Raw genomic sequence first — 19,060 nt, forward strand, 5'->3', positions numbered from 1 at the left:
TGCATCATTTACATTTGTTTCTTTTTTACTAACACGTTAACTATATAAAGAGAACATTTCAAACATTTAATTGGCTCACCTTTTGTACATAGTCCAGTGCTCTTTCAATGTGACATGATTATCAATAATTTCATCCAAGGTAAGCAAAACTGTTAGCAGCTCTCCCAAGTGCTCATACATAGTCTGTCAAAAAACCTTTAATGATTACCATTTAATCACTAGTTAGAAGTTAAGCTTCCTATGGATTTTTAAAGTTAAACACACTGGGCGAATTACTAAATTAAAGCAGTGGGTAAATCAGTTTATTAACGTACAGATGAAACTATTAATCCTCAGATGGAACAGTAAACCTTAGAGAAATGCTTTGCCCACTATTTCATCCTTAACTGGGATATTGCAGAATTATTTCACTCTCCAAAGAGACCACTTAGAGAATTTGCATTGGGCCACTACTGGGAAAAACTAAGAATTATACTGCTAGTGGGTCAATAATGCCTCATCAACTTCACAAATTAAAAAGCAAAAAAAAATTTTTTTTCTGAAGAGTCTTGCTATAATTGTTGTACTCCCCCATCACACAAACTCCACAGTAAAATATAGTAAAAATTACAGTTTTACAGATCAAGTTAAATGACTTTTACCTGAAAATGAACTCCAGTTGTCTCTATAATTTTGGGTGCAATCCTGTAATAAAATAGCATCCAATTAAAAAAAAAAACTTTTTTGTTTTTAAGAAAAACACATAGAAGCTCTTGGACTTTTAACATGTATTTAGCTTTATTTCAGCTATAGTCACTATAACTTATGGGGCCACACTCCACTTTTCTAAGAAGAGAACGAACATGTATACAGAGTCAGGGTTATCCTTGTCTATACCTAAACTCAACGGGTAGGGAAATGACCATATGTGACCCATGAATAACCCTAGCCTTTAAACCTGAAGGATCAAGTTTGGGATGGAGGTGGAGAAATAGTGAAACTGATATTCATTTCTTTCTAAACTATTAGAATTTTTCAATTCCCAACCAGAATCTTCGTTATCTTCCAAACTGGCATTTGGAAACTAGTCAGGTTTATTTCTGAGTTCTCATTCCTACTGAAAAACAATGCATACAAACAACATGCCAAAGTCAAAAGCCCCAGGATAATTCAAATTTTACTTCCTAGACATCTCCTACTCAACAGTAAATAATTTAAGACAGTATTTATACATCAAAGCACATATAGATATTCCACAGGATAGAATATTTTAAAAATTAAATATAGGGGCGCCTGGGTGGTGCAGTCGGTTAAGCATCCGACTTCAGCCAGGTCACGATCTCGCGGTCCGGGAGTTCGAGCCCCGCGTCAGGCTCTGGGCTGATGGCTCAGAGCCTGGAGCCTGTTTCCGATTCTGTGTCTCCCTCTCTCTCTGCCCCTCCCTCATTCATGCTCTGTCTCTCTCTGTCCCAAAAATAAATAAAAACGTTAAAAAAAAAAAATTTAAAAAAAAAAATTAAATACAGACTACAAATAAATTTCATCTCTTTTGGACAGGGGCATGGTGGTGGGGAGTTCTCTTCGAATTACACATCAGATACTGCAGATGTGTAGTCATGCTCTCATTCCCCCCTGCCCTGAGGACAGCTTCAGTGAAAGAACAGAACATAAACACCTAACTGCAGAGAAAAACATGAGAATGAGAAACAGTTAACACAGTCTTCCAGTTCATAGCAACAGTTAAGATGCATTCTGGTATACTAAGAACAACAATGAATGGACCTGGTGATCAAAAGAACAGCATCTAAATTGCTATGGAATCTTATAGAATTTCTCTGGGTCTCAGTTACTTCTCATAATTGAGAACCCTTTGTCATATACCTAAACAAAGTTCCTGTAAGATTATAATTAAATAGCAAATGGGAAAGTTTTTAAGTATAAAGAATTAATCAAATGTGAGATATTACTCTGTAGTACTAAGAACAGTAAGGGCTCTATGAAAATTTGATTATTCTTCTTGATTTAGAACAGCGGTTCTCAAACTTGCAAGATCAACTGAGTAAAACCAAAATCTTTTTCAGTGTAGATTCCCTGGCACCACTCCGCCAGATTCTGCAGTTGTAGAAACGTCCCATGTGATTCTAATAAGCCAGGAAACAATGTAAAGGAGAAATAATGGGAGAGAATTTGGTACGAGTTCTAATTCCATATTAGCCTTTTCTATATAATCAAATTTAAGTTTGTTCTGTCAACATTCTTATTCAGAGAGATAACATCATTTACCATGGTAGAAATTCTTATTAACCTATGTATTATACACATCAAGTACTTTCGAAACATCATGCATCTTCAAAAGATGCTGAATAAATGAATGAGAGAATAAGTAAACAAATGAAAAATTATTTCGGGTAACTGGCTAGTTTTAGAAAAACATTCCCTGCATCTCTATTATAAATGCACAAATATTTACAAAATCCATTACTTGTTACTGATATAGAGGGCAGCCAACTGATGGACTACATTCATCACCACTTCATAGCACCTCGTCACAAAACAAGATAGTTCCTGAAATGACAAGTTGAGTATATGTTACATAGTTGCTTTTTAAATGTTACCATTTCTCTATTTTATGGTAACAATGGTAAACAAAAACAAAACAGTTTTCCAGTAAAATTTCCAGTTAACCTGCAGACAGACAATTCCAAACATCCTTCAAGTAAGCAGTCCTTAACCCTTCTCCTGCCTCCCAAAGTCATTTCTACTGCTTTGCCCCCACAGCATTTCATTCATACTTTTATTCTAAATATTATACTTTAGTTACTCATGTAATTCTTAAATGACAGAGACTATCTTATTCCTTAAGTATCCACTGTCCAGCATGGTGACTAACTCTCATGTGCTTCTCAATAAAGTTCTGTCCCGTGAAGTGAATAAAAAAATGAACACCTGAACGAAGAAGCTCAGGTTCTGAGCTTCTGGCAATTTAGGAAGTAGGACAATGAGGGAAAGGCTCTCCAGAAGTCACTCTGAAATAACTTCAAATGCTTATGACCCTTAACCTCACCTATAAACAGATTTGGTACACAGAAAGGGAAATACTACTGACTGCAGGCATGTGTTTGTCATGAAAAAATTAATTTGCATCTACCACGTCCCATACCTTCTGAAAATTTCTTTTCAGAAGCTCTCGACACTTAAACCTAAAAAAACAACCGGTATGCAAAAGTATTTAAAGCCTGATTAAATCTGTGGCTAAATTTTAAGTTCTACAAGGGCAGGAATTTCTGTTGGTTTTGTGCAATGCTGTATCCCCAGCACCAAGAACAGTTCCTAACATATGCTAGGGCTTATGAAACACTTGTTGAAGGTTTAAAATTTTAATTTTATGCAGCTGTCAATGAGATCCAAAAACAATTTTAAATGTTTGAAAACAAAAATAAATAATGCATTTCAATTTTACTTAAATAGCTCTAGTTTTAGGGGCGCCTATGTGGCTCAGTTAAGCGTCCAACATTGGCTCAGGTCATGATCTCATGGTTCATGAGTTCGAGCCACGCGTCGGTCTCTGTGCTGACAGCTCAGAGCCTGGAGCCTGCTTGACATTCTGTGTCTCCCTCTCTGCCCCTCCCCGACTTGCACTCTGTATCTCTCTCTCTCTCTCTCAAAAATAAACATTAAAAAAAATTTTTTTTAAATAGCTCTAGTTTTACCTTATTAAACTTCTAAAAGTTCAATAAAAGCAAAGAACATAAAATTCAGACAAATAGCACAAAATAAAAAAGGAAGAAACAAGTCTATTTAAATAATAGACTATTTAAATAAAATAGAATTAGCCAATTAAAAGACAGAGATCTTCAGATTTTCAGATCATGTAATAAAGCAAAATCCAGATACATGTGACTTTAAAGAATCACAACTTGGGCGCCTGGGTGGCGCAGTCGGTTAAGCGTCCGACTTCAGCCAGGTCACGATCTTGCGGTCCGTGAGTTCGAGCCCCGCATCGGGCTCTGGGCTGATGGCTCAGAGCCTGGAGCCTGTTTCCGATTCTGTGCCTCCCTCTCTCTCTGCCCCTCCCCCGCTCATGCTCTGTCTCTCTGTCCCAAAAATAAATAAACGTTCAAAAAAAAAGAAAATTTAAAAAAAAAAAAAGAATCACAACTTAAACATAACGATACTGAAAGGTTGAGAGAATATAAAAAAATAAATCAAGAAAATGTTAACTAAAACAGAGCTGGGACAGTGATAATATCAGACAAAATAGAGTTTGTTAGTATATCAGAGCTATAGTTTATAACACATACTTATACAATCATATATTACATATGTAATTATTATAGTTAACCAGGGTTACCACATAACAGATTCAACTTACAAAGAATGATTAACAATTTTAAACTTGTATGCACCATACAGAATATCCTGAAAATAACAAATGTGAAATTTGATAAAACTAGACAGAGAAACTGACACATTCACTGGGGACCCTGCAAATTACATTTCTTAGACTCCTGCCAGCAGGTTTCCCATTAGGTTCTGTCAACAGGTGGCACTAAAAGGACACTAGAGAGCAGGAAAAGGACATTCTTTCTATTTCTTGCTTTTTCTTTTTTTAAGTTATTTATTTTGAAAGAGAGCATGAGAGAGAATCCCAAGTAGGCTCCATGCTGAGCCCAACAAGAGACTCAATCTCACCACAGAGATCGTGACCTGAGCCAAAATCAAGAGCTGGATGCTTAACCAACTGAGCCATCCAGGTGCCCCTACTTCTTGCTGATTTTATCAACAAAACCCAGACAAGAGCAGTCCACCCCATCAACGGCAGTTTGCTCCAGCCTTCAGCTTCTTTCAGCACTACAGAACCAACCCCATGTTGCTGTCTCAGAGGTACCAGCCCACCAGGCAGCGCTGGTTCCTTCATAGATATGAGTACTAACTCCACAGGGCTCCTGCTCCAAACTCCCAGATTCTGGCAACCCCAACCCTTTCCCTTTTTTCCCTTGATGCAGAGGTGGTATCTGCTTTCTCTGGATGACCTATCTTCTTTTCACTTTTTTAAATGCACTTTCAAGTTACTCAACATACAGGGTAGTGCTGGCTTCAGGAGTAGAACCCATCATCTCTTACATATGACACCCTGTGCTCATTCCAACAAGTGCCCTCCTTAATGCCCATCACCCACTTAACTCCTCACCCCCAGCAACCCTCGGTATGTTCTCCATATTTAAGAGTCCCTTATGGTTTGCCTCCCTCTCTGTTTTTATCTTATTTTTCTTTCCCTTCCTCTATGTTCATCTGTTGTGTTTCTTAAATTCCACATGAGTGAAATCATTTATCTGTCTTTCTTATTTTGCTTAGCATAATACACTCTAGTTCCATCCACATTGCTACAAATGGCAAGATGTCATTCTTTCTCACCTTCTTTTCTTTCAGCCCTCCAACTTTTATTTATTTTTAATGTTTATTATTTTTGAGAGAGACAGAGACAGAGAGCAAGCAGGGGAGGGGCAGAGAGAGAGGGAGACACAGAATCCGAAGCAGGCTCCAGGCTCTGAGCTGTCAGCATAGAGCCCAATGCGGGGCTCAAACTCACAAACCACGAGATCATGACCTGAGCCGAAGTCAGACGCTCAACCGACTGAGACACCCAAGCACCCCAAAGTTTAAATTATTTTAAAAGGCATGGTGACAAATTGTCCACAAATGAAAATATGAAAGGAAGAAAGAAAGAAACAAACTTACTTTGATACCTGATTTCCATAAAATGCTATGAAAATCTTTCAGGAATTATGACCTCTTAACTATAATTCAATGCTAACTAAGTGTCTTACTCTCACAGTACACGTTCTTAGCATTTGAACTCTTTTTTGAGTGTAATCTACCCAAACTTTAAGAAAAAAAGAAAAAAACAGCAAAAAGTCAAAACTAGTTACCTGTAAAAATGAAATAAATCTTCCCATTTGAATTTGGCAATCACCTTCCACCATGCTGGAATCTGTAGCTTTAAAGGGCAACATAAAGAGTCATATTTCAATTTTTTAGTTTAAACTTAGTCAAGACCCAAAAAGAAAAATAAATACAACTTTTATTAGTATATCTTCTAAACTGCATACTATTGAAAACAGAATGTTTATACTGAAAAGAAAAATGAGACAATCATTAATGATTCAGTTAAAACAATCATCTGTTTCACTATTTAGTGAATTCAAGGAAAATCCTTATCTAGCCACGGTGCTTTGTAAGTTATAAAAATATCACAAATAGATTTTAGAGAATTTGCTGCTGCTTCATCACTCAGGCTTTTTCCATCTGCTTATGAAAACAAATAAACCAACAAAAAATCTGAATATTTTTCTCACATTAATACATCATATAATCATGGTAGTCCTAGAATTGTCTACTTTTTGTTCATTTCAATGTCAAAAAGGCATTATGGCATTACGATGTAAAATTTTAAAACTTACCTCCTTCTCCATAAAACAAGAGACCATTATAAAATTTAGTTTCAGCCTGTTTAAAAAAAAATAAAATAATTTTAAAGGTTGCTATTTTGTTTTTAAATTCCTAGGCTCTCTTAGTTATCCATATTTAATAATAATCAGAGGACTACATCACATACAAATTCACTTAAATTCAAAAACTGCTTACAAAACAGGTAAATTCAATTTATCTTTAGACTACCAAAGATATCATTAATACTCAGTTATCTCTTAATTTCTTTACCCTTGCCTTTGTCTTTTCTAACCATTCTAATTGTCCCACATCCTCCCACTAGTTCATGAGAAGAGAAAGCAACCGCATGGTATCAAAAGGGTACAGAAAAAAAGAGGAAGTTTACCAATTCTACCAGAGTTTTAATGACCCATGGGTAAGGTAATACAAAGCATATTAAAAATCCAAAGCTTTTTTTTTTTTTTTTTTAAGTCAGTTATATCTTGGGATGCCTGGCTGGATCAGTCAGTAGAGCATGCAACTCTTAATCTCAGGGTGGTGACTTCAAGCCCCATGCTGGGCATGGAGCTCACTTTAAAAAAAAAAAAAAAGGCTAAAAAGTCAATTATATCTAGAAAGCTAGTATATGTGGCAGATAACACAGACTCTGACGGTATGCAGACCCAGACTCAAAACAGTTACCACTAGTAAAATGTTAGGCAAGTGACATCCTCTTTAAGCTCATCTGTTTCCTCATCTATTCCTCATACTATCTGCCTTTCATTCTACATATGAACAGGATTCCTATGGTGTCTGGTACACAGAAAGCACACTCAGTGAATGGTAATCACTATTAGTATTACTTTAAATAAACAATTCAACATGCAATAAATCTTTATATACACTGTATATGTAAGCACATATTTGCTTTTATATGTTTTTAACATCTTAAGAGTACAAATAATTACCTCATACTTTAATTTCTTGATTTCACAACAAAGTGCAGCATAAACAGTAATGACTTTGTTCAAGACCTAGTTTCATGTGTAAAAACATAAAAAATATAAGTTATAGCAGATAACTGAAGCATTTCAAAAAAATAAGATTTTTAGGTTTAGAAATCTGTACCTTGTTTTCAGTCTTTATGAGTTCCAAAAGGGAAGACTGTTCATAAGGCAAAAGCTATAGTAACAGAGGGAAAGAACATTTCTTTTTAATTTGAAAAAAATAATTGAAATTTTGAATACACAAATTGAGTCTAGCCCTATCTATTCTATTCAAACTTGCGTTGAACCCTGTACTTAGCACTAACACCACACTAGATCAGGAGTGACTGCTAAGGGACATAGGATTTCTTTTGAGGGTGCTGAAAATGCTCTAAAATTGAGTCTAGTGATACCTGCATGATTCTGTGAATACACTAAAAAAACAAAGAATTATACGATATGTGAATTCCAAAAATTGTGAGATGTGTGAATTTCAAGAAAACTGTTACTGAAAAAGTCAATATGTAACTGAGGGCAGTGTCTAGTACATAATAAATGCTCAGTAAATGTTAATTATTAAGTGGTAACCGATTACAGTTTCAAAGATAAAACAAGACAGAATGATCTGAAAATGGAACAGAGCAGGAATGCCTTATTTTGTGCATTAAGAAATTACTCCCAAATTAAATTCTACTAAAACTAGTATTACACTATATGTTAACTAACTGGAATTTAAATAAAAAATTTAAAAAATAAACCAAAAATGCCAGTACTCCCACATTAAGATCCTCTAAATAGCATAAGGGGAAATGATGAAAATCTTCTATATTTTCATTAGAATATGAGTTACATGGATATGGATGTTTGACAAAATTCACCGAACAGTATATTGTAAATCTATGTATTTCACTGCACATAAAATAATCTCAATAAGGAAAAAATAAAGCTTGAATATTTTATTCCAACCCTCTTCATTTTCTTGGTGAAAAACAAAGGCTACCTGAAAGAGGTTTGTGTCATTCATTTAAAAAAAAAAAAAAACCAACTGCATGGCTTAGAGATGAATAAATTAACAATTTTTCCTCCAAGTTTCAGTTCTCTAGATTCCAAATAATAAAAACATGCAGTTGAACTCTGAACAACACAGGTTTGAATTGTGTGAGTCCACTTACATGTGGATTCATTTTTTTATAAACACAGTACAGTACTGTCAATGTATTTTTCGTCATGATTTTCTTAATAACATTTTCTTTTCTCCAGCTTACTGTAAGAATATAATACATGATTTGTGTCAAAATATGTGTCAGACAAAATATGTGTCAATGAACTGTTTATGTTATTGGTAAGGCTTCTGGTCAACAGGAGGTGAAGTTTGGTGAGTCAAAAGTTATATGCAGATTTTCAATGACATGGGAAGTCAGTGCCCTTAACCCCCACATTGTTCAAGGGCCAACTGTATATTCCATTTTTTAAAACTATGTTTTCAAGATATAGTATGTCCTGAAAATACACACATAAATTAAAAATAAAACAAAATCAAACCTTTAATGCTATTGGATCAAGATTGAAATCCCAAACATCACCAATTGAATCATCCAATGCATCCTCAATTCTTCTCAGTTGAGATGTATACTCCTCAAGAAATTTCCCGTAATTCTTAAGCTGGACTTCAGCATGAATTTCTAAATTTAAATTTTAAAATAGTATGTAAGAAGTACAAGTAATGAATTACAGGACATTTACTTCAAATAATCTCAAAAGTCACAGCAAAGTACTTACTAAGCATTTTTAAATGTATTACTTTGGAATGTCTGGACGTCTTGAAAATAAAGTTTCAAAATTAAACAATAATTCAGCTTTTCATCTTTTCCAAATAGTAATTTTAAAAGCTGTGCATGTTATACAGTAATACCACATTTAAACTACAACTTTAAAGTACTATGAAAAATTTATTGTCCTATTTACCCCATAAATAATGTGAATAATGCCTTCAATAGCTCAACATCTTGATCCTATGTTTTAGTCATAAATAACTTTTTTGCAAAAAAAATAAATAAAGACCTGTATCAGGCGCAAAAATCTCTGTTGTCATAGAAGCAAAATTTAAAAAGGTAATTTTTAATTCTCTATACTGTAAACTACTGTCTAAAAATACATCCAGGGGTGCCTAGGTGGCTCAGTCGGTTAAGCATTCAACTTCGGCTCAGGTCACAATCTCACAGTTTGTGTGCTCGAGCCCCACAAGGGGCTCTGTGCTGACAGCTCGGAGCCTGAAGCCTGCTTCAGATTCTGTCTTCATCTCTCCGCCCCTTCCCCGCTCACACTCTGTCTCTCTCAAAAATAAACATGAAAAAAAATTTTTTAAATACATCTAAATATGGTTTTTAAAAACGGTTTTAGACCTGCTCTATCATGTTATTTCTGTCACGCCCAAAATTCACCAAGATATTTTAATGACTTCACTATCATAATAGAGTTGGAAAAGCCAAATGAAGAACACTGAGTATAGAATATAGTGGTAATATTTACATAATTTACACAATAGGTGACTCTAAGGGGTCAGTGGAATAAACTGGACAATAAAAGTATGTCTAATCATCAAAATTAATACTAAAAGGAGATATTCTATCTTATACATAAGAATTACTTATTCCAAAGACAGCAAATCCAATTGTTTCTTTTATTGATGTGAATAACTATTCAATTGTTGTCTTCTAAAAAAAAAACTAAAATTTTTCTCTCAAATTAGCAATGCAAAGTAACTCTAAGATAAATTATGTTCTAAGGATAAAGACCTAGCTCCCCAATCTCCCTTATTCTGCAACTAATGCTCAGAGCCTGAGATCTAGATCAGGTGGATCAGTTCCATTCACTGAGGTTCCTATCTCACTGCAGGAGTAACCTAGGCAATTTTAGAAGACAATCTAGATATGACTCATAAATTTAAAAACTGTGAGAGATTCTTGAAATCCCAAATACACACCTAATTCTCAATTACATGCATTTAACCAGCAAATGAGTTCTTCATGACAATGCCAGAAAAGCATGGTGGCAGTTAGTCTGGGAATTCACAAAGCAATGGGCAATGGATAACCTGCAATAACATTAAAGTTCCTTGCTGATAAAATAATCAATAGTTGTAAAATTAGTACAAAGTTATGATAAAAAGATCTGAAGAAATCCAGGGCGATTCCTCAAGAGTCAAATCCAAAAATGTATTTACATGCTCATCTCAACATTCTTCGTGTAATCTTGTAGCCCTAATACTTTATACAGTTCCTAGGATGCAGAAAATGTCTGTTGACTGAATCCGATCATCCTACTCTCAGTTGAACCATTTTCAAACCTAGCAATATATTTTCATTACAGTTTTTTGAAGATACTAGAGTAAGGGACCTCTGTCCATAAAACCTCATACATGACAAGGCGCAGTTCACTTTATAACAGTAAATACAAAATCCTCGCCACAAAAAAAGTTGAAGAACGTCATTACCACCACGATTTTTTTCTATGCTGCATAAGAACTACTAACTTATGGAATGTTTTATGAAAAACTGCAAACCATTTATGAATTGAGCTCATGCTTCTTACTTAATTACATGTAAGTTGGTACACATGATTTTTTTCTTTGTAAAGTTAGGCAGGGTTCACGTGTAATTTTTAAAAATTACATTCACCTTTTGGGAAAACTGCATTAAGAAACAAATTCACAAGCGGGAGGTCTCAATCTCTCATATCACTTAAACAGATTAACAGCACTACAGACAAGAAGCATTACCAATTTGAATTAATCTTAAGTAGAGTTTCACTAAAATAATTATTTGGCCTCTACCTTTGGTTTTGGGGGTTGGACTTTCAAGTTAAAAACGAAACGACTCGATTTTATGAAGTATAAGTTGCTTAATTTTTGCAACCTTTCTAGGTGCAACGGAAGCTACAGAACATCTCTGAAAAACGCTACTTGTAAATAAAAGGCACGGAAGGAGGTAAACCGGCACTCGCTCGTTTATTTTTTCCGCGTGAAGAGTGCTTTTCCGCTGTCTTCTACGCTGTAAGAACATGCAGAAAAAATCCTCAAACTTCCAAAAGTTGATTGGAAGAAAAGCAGAAAAACAGGAAAGCGAAAACAGGAACCCGGACCTCACTCAGCCCGTTCTAGAACTGCACACTCCGCACATGTGGCGAAAGCCCCGAGAGGCCAGAGGCAGGGCCAGCCTCGGCTCCCCGGGCTGCTGGGCCTCCCTGGACGCACCCCGCCCGGCCCTGGGTAGCGGAGAGGGGACGCCGCTGCCCCGGGCACCACGGGCTCCTCGGGAGAGCCACCGCCCCGGACGCTGAGCCCTGACCCGGCCGGCCTGACCCACCGCCGCTGGAGCCCCAACCCCGAAAGTAACGCCCGAGGGCGCGTCCCTCTCACACTTCAAGGGGCAGCAAGTGTCCCGAACTGGACGGCTGCGCGGCGACCACGACGCAGAGCCCTCCCGCAGGAGCGCCGCCGGTGGGGGGCTGAGGCGGGCCGGCGAGCATCCACCCGCAGCCCTTGCCCTGCCGCTCCCTTACTCTGTGAGCCGTCGTCAACGCGGTCGAACTCCCAGTCTGGGGACAGAGTCTCCACCGCCATCACCCCGGCGCCTCCCACAGTCACAGCCCCAACCAGACTGGGCGACCGAGGCAGCCTCACCCGGGCGGCTGTCGAGGCACGTGACTTCCGGCCCCGGCCCCGCCCCCGCTCGCGAGGGCAGGCCCGGCTCAAGGCCCTATGGGCCGCGGGGGCTGCTGGGAAAGCGAGTCGTCCGCGGCGGCCGGAGACGGCAGCTACGGCGGGGGTGCTCGAGGCGTCCTGCAGTCGGGACTTGGTCCTCACCGCCGTTCGCTTCACAGCTGAAGACACATCGGTGCCTTTGACTTCTCCCTGGTGTCTCCAGGTCATTTTTAATACCTGGGGAGTTGCTCCATCAGTCTAGCCTAAGAAGGGCAAAATTGACGCACTAGTGGCTTAACAGGAGGGCGTGGTCCTCGAGGACGTCGCTGTCCAGGTGCTTCTCACAAGAAGCACAAATTGCCAATGCCCTCCCTGTCCACCCCCACCCCCTCCATCAGAGTTCTTGCAGCTGTCCTCTTCCAAGTCCTGTGCTGATTGATCTTGAGAAGAAAAAACGGTGTGTGAGAGGAGTTACTTCGCGAACACCCCAGCGAGGCATTTTACTACTCTGCTTACCTTGCGCTAACCTATCCCGCGTCCCCTCTTCTTAAAAGGCGGGGGGGGGGGGGGGGGGGGGGGGGGGGGGGGGGCGGCGGAGAAGAAGCACTATTTAAATGTGTTCCAAAATGCTGACTAACTGGGCTTTTCCGCAAATAGAGATCTGTGTTACGCTGTAATTCTACAGGTATGCAGATATTTACACAGCAGTGTTCATTGCTGCATGCTTTTTAATACATATTAACAAGAAATGATCTTAATGCCCATCAATAGAGGATAATTACATAAAGTTTAATATATACATATTACGAAATACTAGATATCTGTTTTTAAAACTGAAATACATTTTTTTAATGTTTATTTATTTTTGAGACAGAGAGAGACAGAGCATGAATGGGGGAGGTTCAGAGAGAGAGGGAGACACAGAATCTGAAACAGGCTCCAGGCTCTGAGCGGTCAGCACAGAGCCCGACGGGGCTCGAACTCAGGGACAGTGAGATCATGACCTGACCCCAAGTCGGACGCTTAACCGACCAAGCCACCCAGGCGCCCCAAAACTGAAATACATTTATGGAGACATGAGAAACTGACAGAAGGCAGTTGCCCAATAATGTCGACTTGTGGTTACCTTTATACTTTTATGTAAACACGTTTGTGCATGTGTGCGTGCAAATGCCTAGAAAGAGAACTCAAATGACGTTAAACAAGACAGAGGCCAACTGGAAAAGAGTATGTGTTGGTGATTTGAAAAGTGGATTTTCAACCTTTGTTATTATCTCTTTATTTTTTTTTTTAATTTTTAACAATGAAAGCTTATTAAAGTCTTCTGTAATCTTAAAAAGGACCAAAAATAACTAAATTAATCAAAGCAGGTAAAAGGTATCTGGAAGAGCATTCCCTGAGACCGGTAGATCTGCAGTAGGTCAAGTATTTGAATGTCTACTCAGTACCAGGCACCATGCTATATACAGAGATTATTATGGGAAAAAAAAAAAAAAAAAAGACAAGAAAGGTGGAACCCACCCAGATGATGCTTGTAGTCTTAGTGGGCATTTTAGAAAAGAAAAGAAACAAACTTGAAAATAACAGTAACATCAGTGCCTATTGGCTGGCAATTTTTTTTTCCTTTAAAAAATGTTTATTGGGGCGCCTGGGTGGCGCAGTCGGTTAAGCGTCTGACTTCAGCCAGGTCACGATCTCACCGTCTGTGAGTTCGAGCCCCGCGTCAGGCTCTGGGCTGATGGCTCAGAGCCTGGAGCCTGTTTCCAATTCTGTGTCTCCCTCTCTCTCTGCCCCTCCCCTGTTCATGCTCTGCCTCTCTCTGTCTCAAAAATAAATAAACGTTGAAAAAAAAATTAAAAAAAATGTTTATTTATTTATTTTGAGAGAGAGAAAGAGAGAGTGAGACAGTGGGTAGGGGCAGAGAGAGATGGAGAGTGAGAATTCTATGAAGGCTCTGCGCTGCTAACCCCGGGGTTGAACTCACCAGAAACTCAGCTGACTGAGCCACCCAGATGCCCCCATCCTTTTTCCTTTTACTTTGTGCATGATCATGACTTCAACTTGCTATACTCTTCACATTTGTATTAATCACTGTAATTAATCTCCCCATAGCTGATTGTGATACATTGAAATTACAGGTCAGAGCAATTTGAATATGCAAATTCACTAATCTATTAAAGTTAATAAATCAGAGGCAAGAGGCAGTGTCATGCTATAATGAACACAGTTTCTACAGCCAAATTGTGTAGGTCCAAATCTCTGTCACTTACTAGTCATGTGATTTGGGGTCAAGTAATTTACCCTCTGCCTCAATGTCCTCATTTTTAAAATGGGAATGATATGAACAGACACTTTTCCAAAGAGGACATCTAGATGGCTAACAGACACATGAAAAGATGCTCAACATCACTCATCATCAACGACATACAAACCAAAACCCCCCAAAATTAAAATACAGCTACCCTATGACCCAGCAATTGCACTACTAGGTATTTATCCAAAGGATACAAAAAAATGCTGCTTTGAAGGGGCACGTGTACCCCAATGTTTATAGCAGTGCTATTGACAATAGCCAAATTATGGAAAGAGTCCATATATCCATTGGCTGATGAATGAATAAAGATGTGCTATGTATCTACAATGGAATATTAGTAATCAAACAGAATGAATTCTTGCCATTTGCAACAATGTGGATAGAACTAGAATGTATTTTTGCTAAGTGAAATAAGAGAAAGAAATATCATATGATTTCACTCATATGTAGAATTTAAGAAACCAAACAGCTGAACATAGGGGAAGGAAAGCAAAAATAGGATAAAAACAGAGGGAGGCAAACCATAAGAGACTCTTAAATACAGAGAACAAACTGAGGGCTGTTGGAGGGGTGTGGGGCGGGGGGGGGTGGCTAAATGCGTGATGGGCATTAAGGAGGGCACTTGTTGAGATGAGCACTGGATGTTACATGTAAGTGAGGAACCACTAAATTCTACTCCTGAAACCATTATTACACTATATGTTAAATAGGATTTAACTTACTTGGATTTTTCCTTTTTACAAAAAAAAAAAAAAAGTTCTCTCATTTATTTTGAGAAAGAGAGGGAGTGAAAAAGGTCTCTCTTATTTTTTAAATAAAATTTTAAAAAATTAAAAAAATAAAATGGGAATGATAATAGTAAATACATCTTAGGATTGTTATGAGGACTAATTTAGTTTATACATGAAAGAAACATAGAACAATGCCAACTGCATACAGTAAAAGTGTTTGCTATTTTGAATCATTATAACCTTATTTTTTAAAGAAATCTTACTGCCTCTCTTGATCTGACATATATTTAAATAAAATTCCAGTGCCTAGAATTGTATTAGTTAGATATGAAATATAAAGCACATTCCCTATAAACTGAAATGTACTGTTGAAAGTTATTTATTACAGCAGATGTCTTATATTTTTCAGGCCTCGTCTACAGAAGGCAAATAATCATCTTGAGGAATTAAATGTCCTTGTTTCTACTTTTCTTTGTTCTTAACAGTACTGCCTGAAAGGCAAGCTTGGAAACAGAAGGGAAAAATTTTTTATAGAGACAGCATGGTACTATTTTAAGAGCTTCAAAGAACTTTAGAACAGCTGCCCACAGAAGGTGCTTGCAGGAGTTCCTGCCTTGAACACTTATACCCACAACTTAAGTACCAGTTTATTCCATACCAAAACACTTTTTACATATTATAGAGCTATGGTCTTGGTGAGCTTGTTTCCTAGTATACATTTAAAGCATGTTTCCAACAACAGAAAGTCGATGGTAATGATTCACTAGAGACATTTCACATAATAATGCGTCACAGAGACCTATGTGTACCTGTCAAAAAGATTCCTAGTGTGTTAATTCATATATTTCTTCCCAAAAGAATGATTCACCTGGACAATTATTGTAGACCTGTGACAGATCTTCTCTTTCCATCGTCCATACTGTTCTCCAAGTGAAGTTTCTCAAAACCTACCTGATCAGGTGATGTGCCGCTTTAAATCCTTCAGCAGATTCCCATGGCCCTCGGTTCGGAATTATCACTTCATAGTATGGAACACAAGACTTCTTCAAATCTGCCCTTTGATTATTCTCTAAATTTTCTGCCTCAACTACTCCCTAATTTACACCCACTCTGCTCTGCTGAGATGCCAAACCATGTGCAGTTTCTCAAACAGGTCCTGCTACTTACGTATACGTAAAGGACTCAAAATGCTTCTTGGCACATTGTAAATGCAAACTAAGTGCTGCGATTATCTTTACTACCACTCCTGATCCCTGCTTTACTCTTTTTTCCCCCTAATCGTTACAAATATCTTCTTCTTCTCATTGAAGGAATACTCAGCAAGGTAGGCCATATGCTAGGCCATAAAACAAGTCTCAACGCAATTAAATGGACTGAAATTTTATGGTTATATTCTCTGACTGCCATGGAATTATATTAGAAATCAATAATAAAAAAAAAAATCTCAACGTATCTGGAAAATCCCTAATGAGCACAAATCTCTAGGGCATTGTGCTGAATGAAGAAAATCTACAAAGTTGTATAGAATGTGATTTCATTTATTTGACAGTCTTGAAAAGATAAAACTCCAGTGATTGAGAACAGAGCAGAGATTATCAGTGTTAAGGGGTGGTTGGTAGCCAAGACTACAAAGGAACAGGGCAGTTTTAGGGTGAGGAATGGAACTCTTCTGTATCCTGATTGCAATGTTACTTATATGAATCTTCACATAGGTTAAAGCTCATAGAACTGTACAGCAAAAGTGAAATCAATTTTACTGTATGTTTATTTTAAAACATGTAGTGGTGGAATTAGCCATCATGTGCATTAGGCTTCAGGATTCAAATGATGTCAGGTCTTAGATTCTCACTATTTCTTTTCTGTCTCTTCCACAATGTTTGCTACCGTCTTTAGGTTCTGTACGGTAGCCTGTTTTGCTTGTTTGTTTGTTTTGTTTTTCAGATTCCATATATAAGCGAAATCATCTGGTATTTGTCTTTCTCTGTCTGACTTAGTTCACATAGCATAATACCCTCCAGGTCCATCCATGTTGTCACAGGTAGCAAGATCTTATTCTTTTTTATGGCCAAGTAATACTCCTCTGTATGTGTGTGTATACCACTTCTTTATCCATTAATCTATTAATAGATACTTGAATTGTTCCCATGTCTTATCTCTTATAAATAATGCTGCATAAGAGTGCATACATCTTTCTGAATGGTGTTTTTGTTTTCTTTGGGCAAATACCCAGTGGTATAATTACTAGATCATATATTTGTATCTTTAATTTCTTGAGGAATCTCCATATTGTTTTCCACAGTAGTTGCACCAATTTATATTCCCACCAACAGTGCACAAGGGTTTCCTTTCCTCCACTTGCTATTTCTTGTCTTTTCGATACCAGCCATTCTGACACATGTGAGGTGATATCTCATTGTGGTTTTGATTTGCACTCCCCTGCTGATGAATGGTGTTGAGCATCTTTTCATGTGTCTGTTGGCCATCCATATGTCATCTTTGGAGAAATGTCTGTTCATGTACTCTGCCCATTTTTTAATTGGATTATTTGGGGTTTCTTTTGGTGTTGAGTTGTATAAGCTCTTTATATACTTTGGATACTAACCCTTTATCAGATATGTCATTTGCAAATATCTTCTCCCATTCAGTAGGTTGTCTTTTTGTTTTGTTGATTGTTTCCTTTGCTGTGAAGAAGCTCTTTATTTTGATGTATTTCAAATAGTTTATTTTTGTTCGTTTCCCTTGCCTCAGAAGACATATCTAGAAACACGTTGCTGCAGTTGATATCAGAGACATTATTGCTGTGCTCTCTTCTAGGATTTTTATGGTTAAAAGTCTCATATTAAGGTCTTTAATCTACTTTGAGTTTATTTTTGTATATGGTATTCGAAAGTCATCCAGTTTCATTCTTTTGCACCAGTTAATAAAAAGGCAGTCTTTTCATCCAGATGGCCAACTGACATATGAAAAAATGCTCAACATCACTCATCATCAAGGAAATACAAATCAAAACCACAATGAGATACAACCTCACACCTGTCAGAATGGCTAACATTAACAACTCAGGCAACAACAGATGTTGGCAAGGATGTGGAGAAAGAGGATCTCTTTTGCATTGTTGGTGGCAATGCAAGCTGGTGCAGACACTCCGGAAAACAGTATGGAGGTTCCTCAAAAAATCAAAAATAGAACTACCCTACAACCCAGTAATTGCACTATTAGATGTTTAACCAAGGGATACAGGTGTGCTGTTTCGAAGGGACACATGCACCCCAATGTTTATAGCAGCATTATCAACAAGAGCCAAAGTATGGAAAGAGCCCAAATATCCATTGATGGGTGAATGGATAAAGAAGATGTAGTATATACATATGTGTGTGTGTGTGTGTGTGTGTCCGTGTGTTACATGTGATATATATATATATATGTATATATATATTACTCAGGAATCAAAAAGAATGAAATCTTGCCATTTGCAGCTATGTGACGGAACTAGAGGGTATTAGGCTAAGCCAAATTAGTCAGAGAAAGACAAATATCATATGACTTCACTCATATGAGGACTTTAAGACACAGAACAGATGAACACAAGGGAAGGGAAGCAAAAATAATATAAAAACAGGGAAGGGAACAAAACGTAAGAGACTCTTAAATATGGAGAACAAACAGAGGGTTACTGGAGGAGTTGTTGGAGGGGGGAAGGTCTAAATGGGTAAGGGGCATTAAGCAATCTACCCTGAAATCATTGTTGCACTATGTGCTAACTAACTTGGAAGTAAATTAAAAAAAAAAAAAAAAAAGGCAGTCTTTTTTCTACAATGGCTTTTTCATTGTAGATTAATTGACCATACTGGTGTGGGTTTATTTCTGGGCTTTTAATCCCATTTTGTTAATCTGTGTGTCTGGTTTTTGTGCCAGTACC

At 37.6% G+C, this 19,060-nt stretch overlaps 1 protein-coding gene across 4 annotated transcripts in view; it reads right to left on the reverse strand.

Moving 5' to 3' along the window:
- WASHC4 (WASH complex subunit 4) overlaps positions 1-12,110 on the reverse strand; it is a 60,532-nt gene extending 48,422 nt beyond the window's left edge. For 3 of the 4 annotated variants that reach the window (XM_025926438.2, XM_086712473.1, XM_086712472.1), the window contains exons 1-9: positions 11,955-12,110; positions 8,937-9,076; positions 7,537-7,590; positions 7,377-7,442; positions 6,441-6,486; positions 5,910-5,977; positions 2,462-2,544; positions 642-684; positions 80-183 (exon numbers count right to left, since the gene is read on the reverse strand). In XM_025926438.2, the coding sequence (XP_025782223.1) occupies positions 80-183; positions 642-684; positions 2,462-2,544; positions 5,910-5,977; positions 6,441-6,486; positions 7,377-7,442; positions 7,537-7,590; positions 8,937-9,076; positions 11,955-12,015 (665 nt within the window). In that variant the 5' untranslated portion in view covers positions 12,016-12,110. Of the gene's footprint in view, positions 1-79; positions 196-641; positions 685-2,461; positions 2,545-5,909; positions 5,978-6,440; positions 6,487-7,376; positions 7,443-7,536; positions 7,591-8,936; positions 9,077-11,954 lie in introns of those variants that run through there. The other variant, XM_086712474.1, reaches the window with a different exon arrangement.
- Between the last annotated feature and the right edge of the window lie 6,950 nt (positions 12,111-19,060).

Source organism: Puma concolor, chromosome B4 (genome assembly GCF_028749965.1).
Source record: "Puma concolor isolate L17-30 chromosome B4, mPumCon1.1.hap2, whole genome shotgun sequence".
In the NCBI taxonomy this organism is placed as follows: Eukaryota; Metazoa; Chordata; class Mammalia; order Carnivora; family Felidae; genus Puma; species Puma concolor.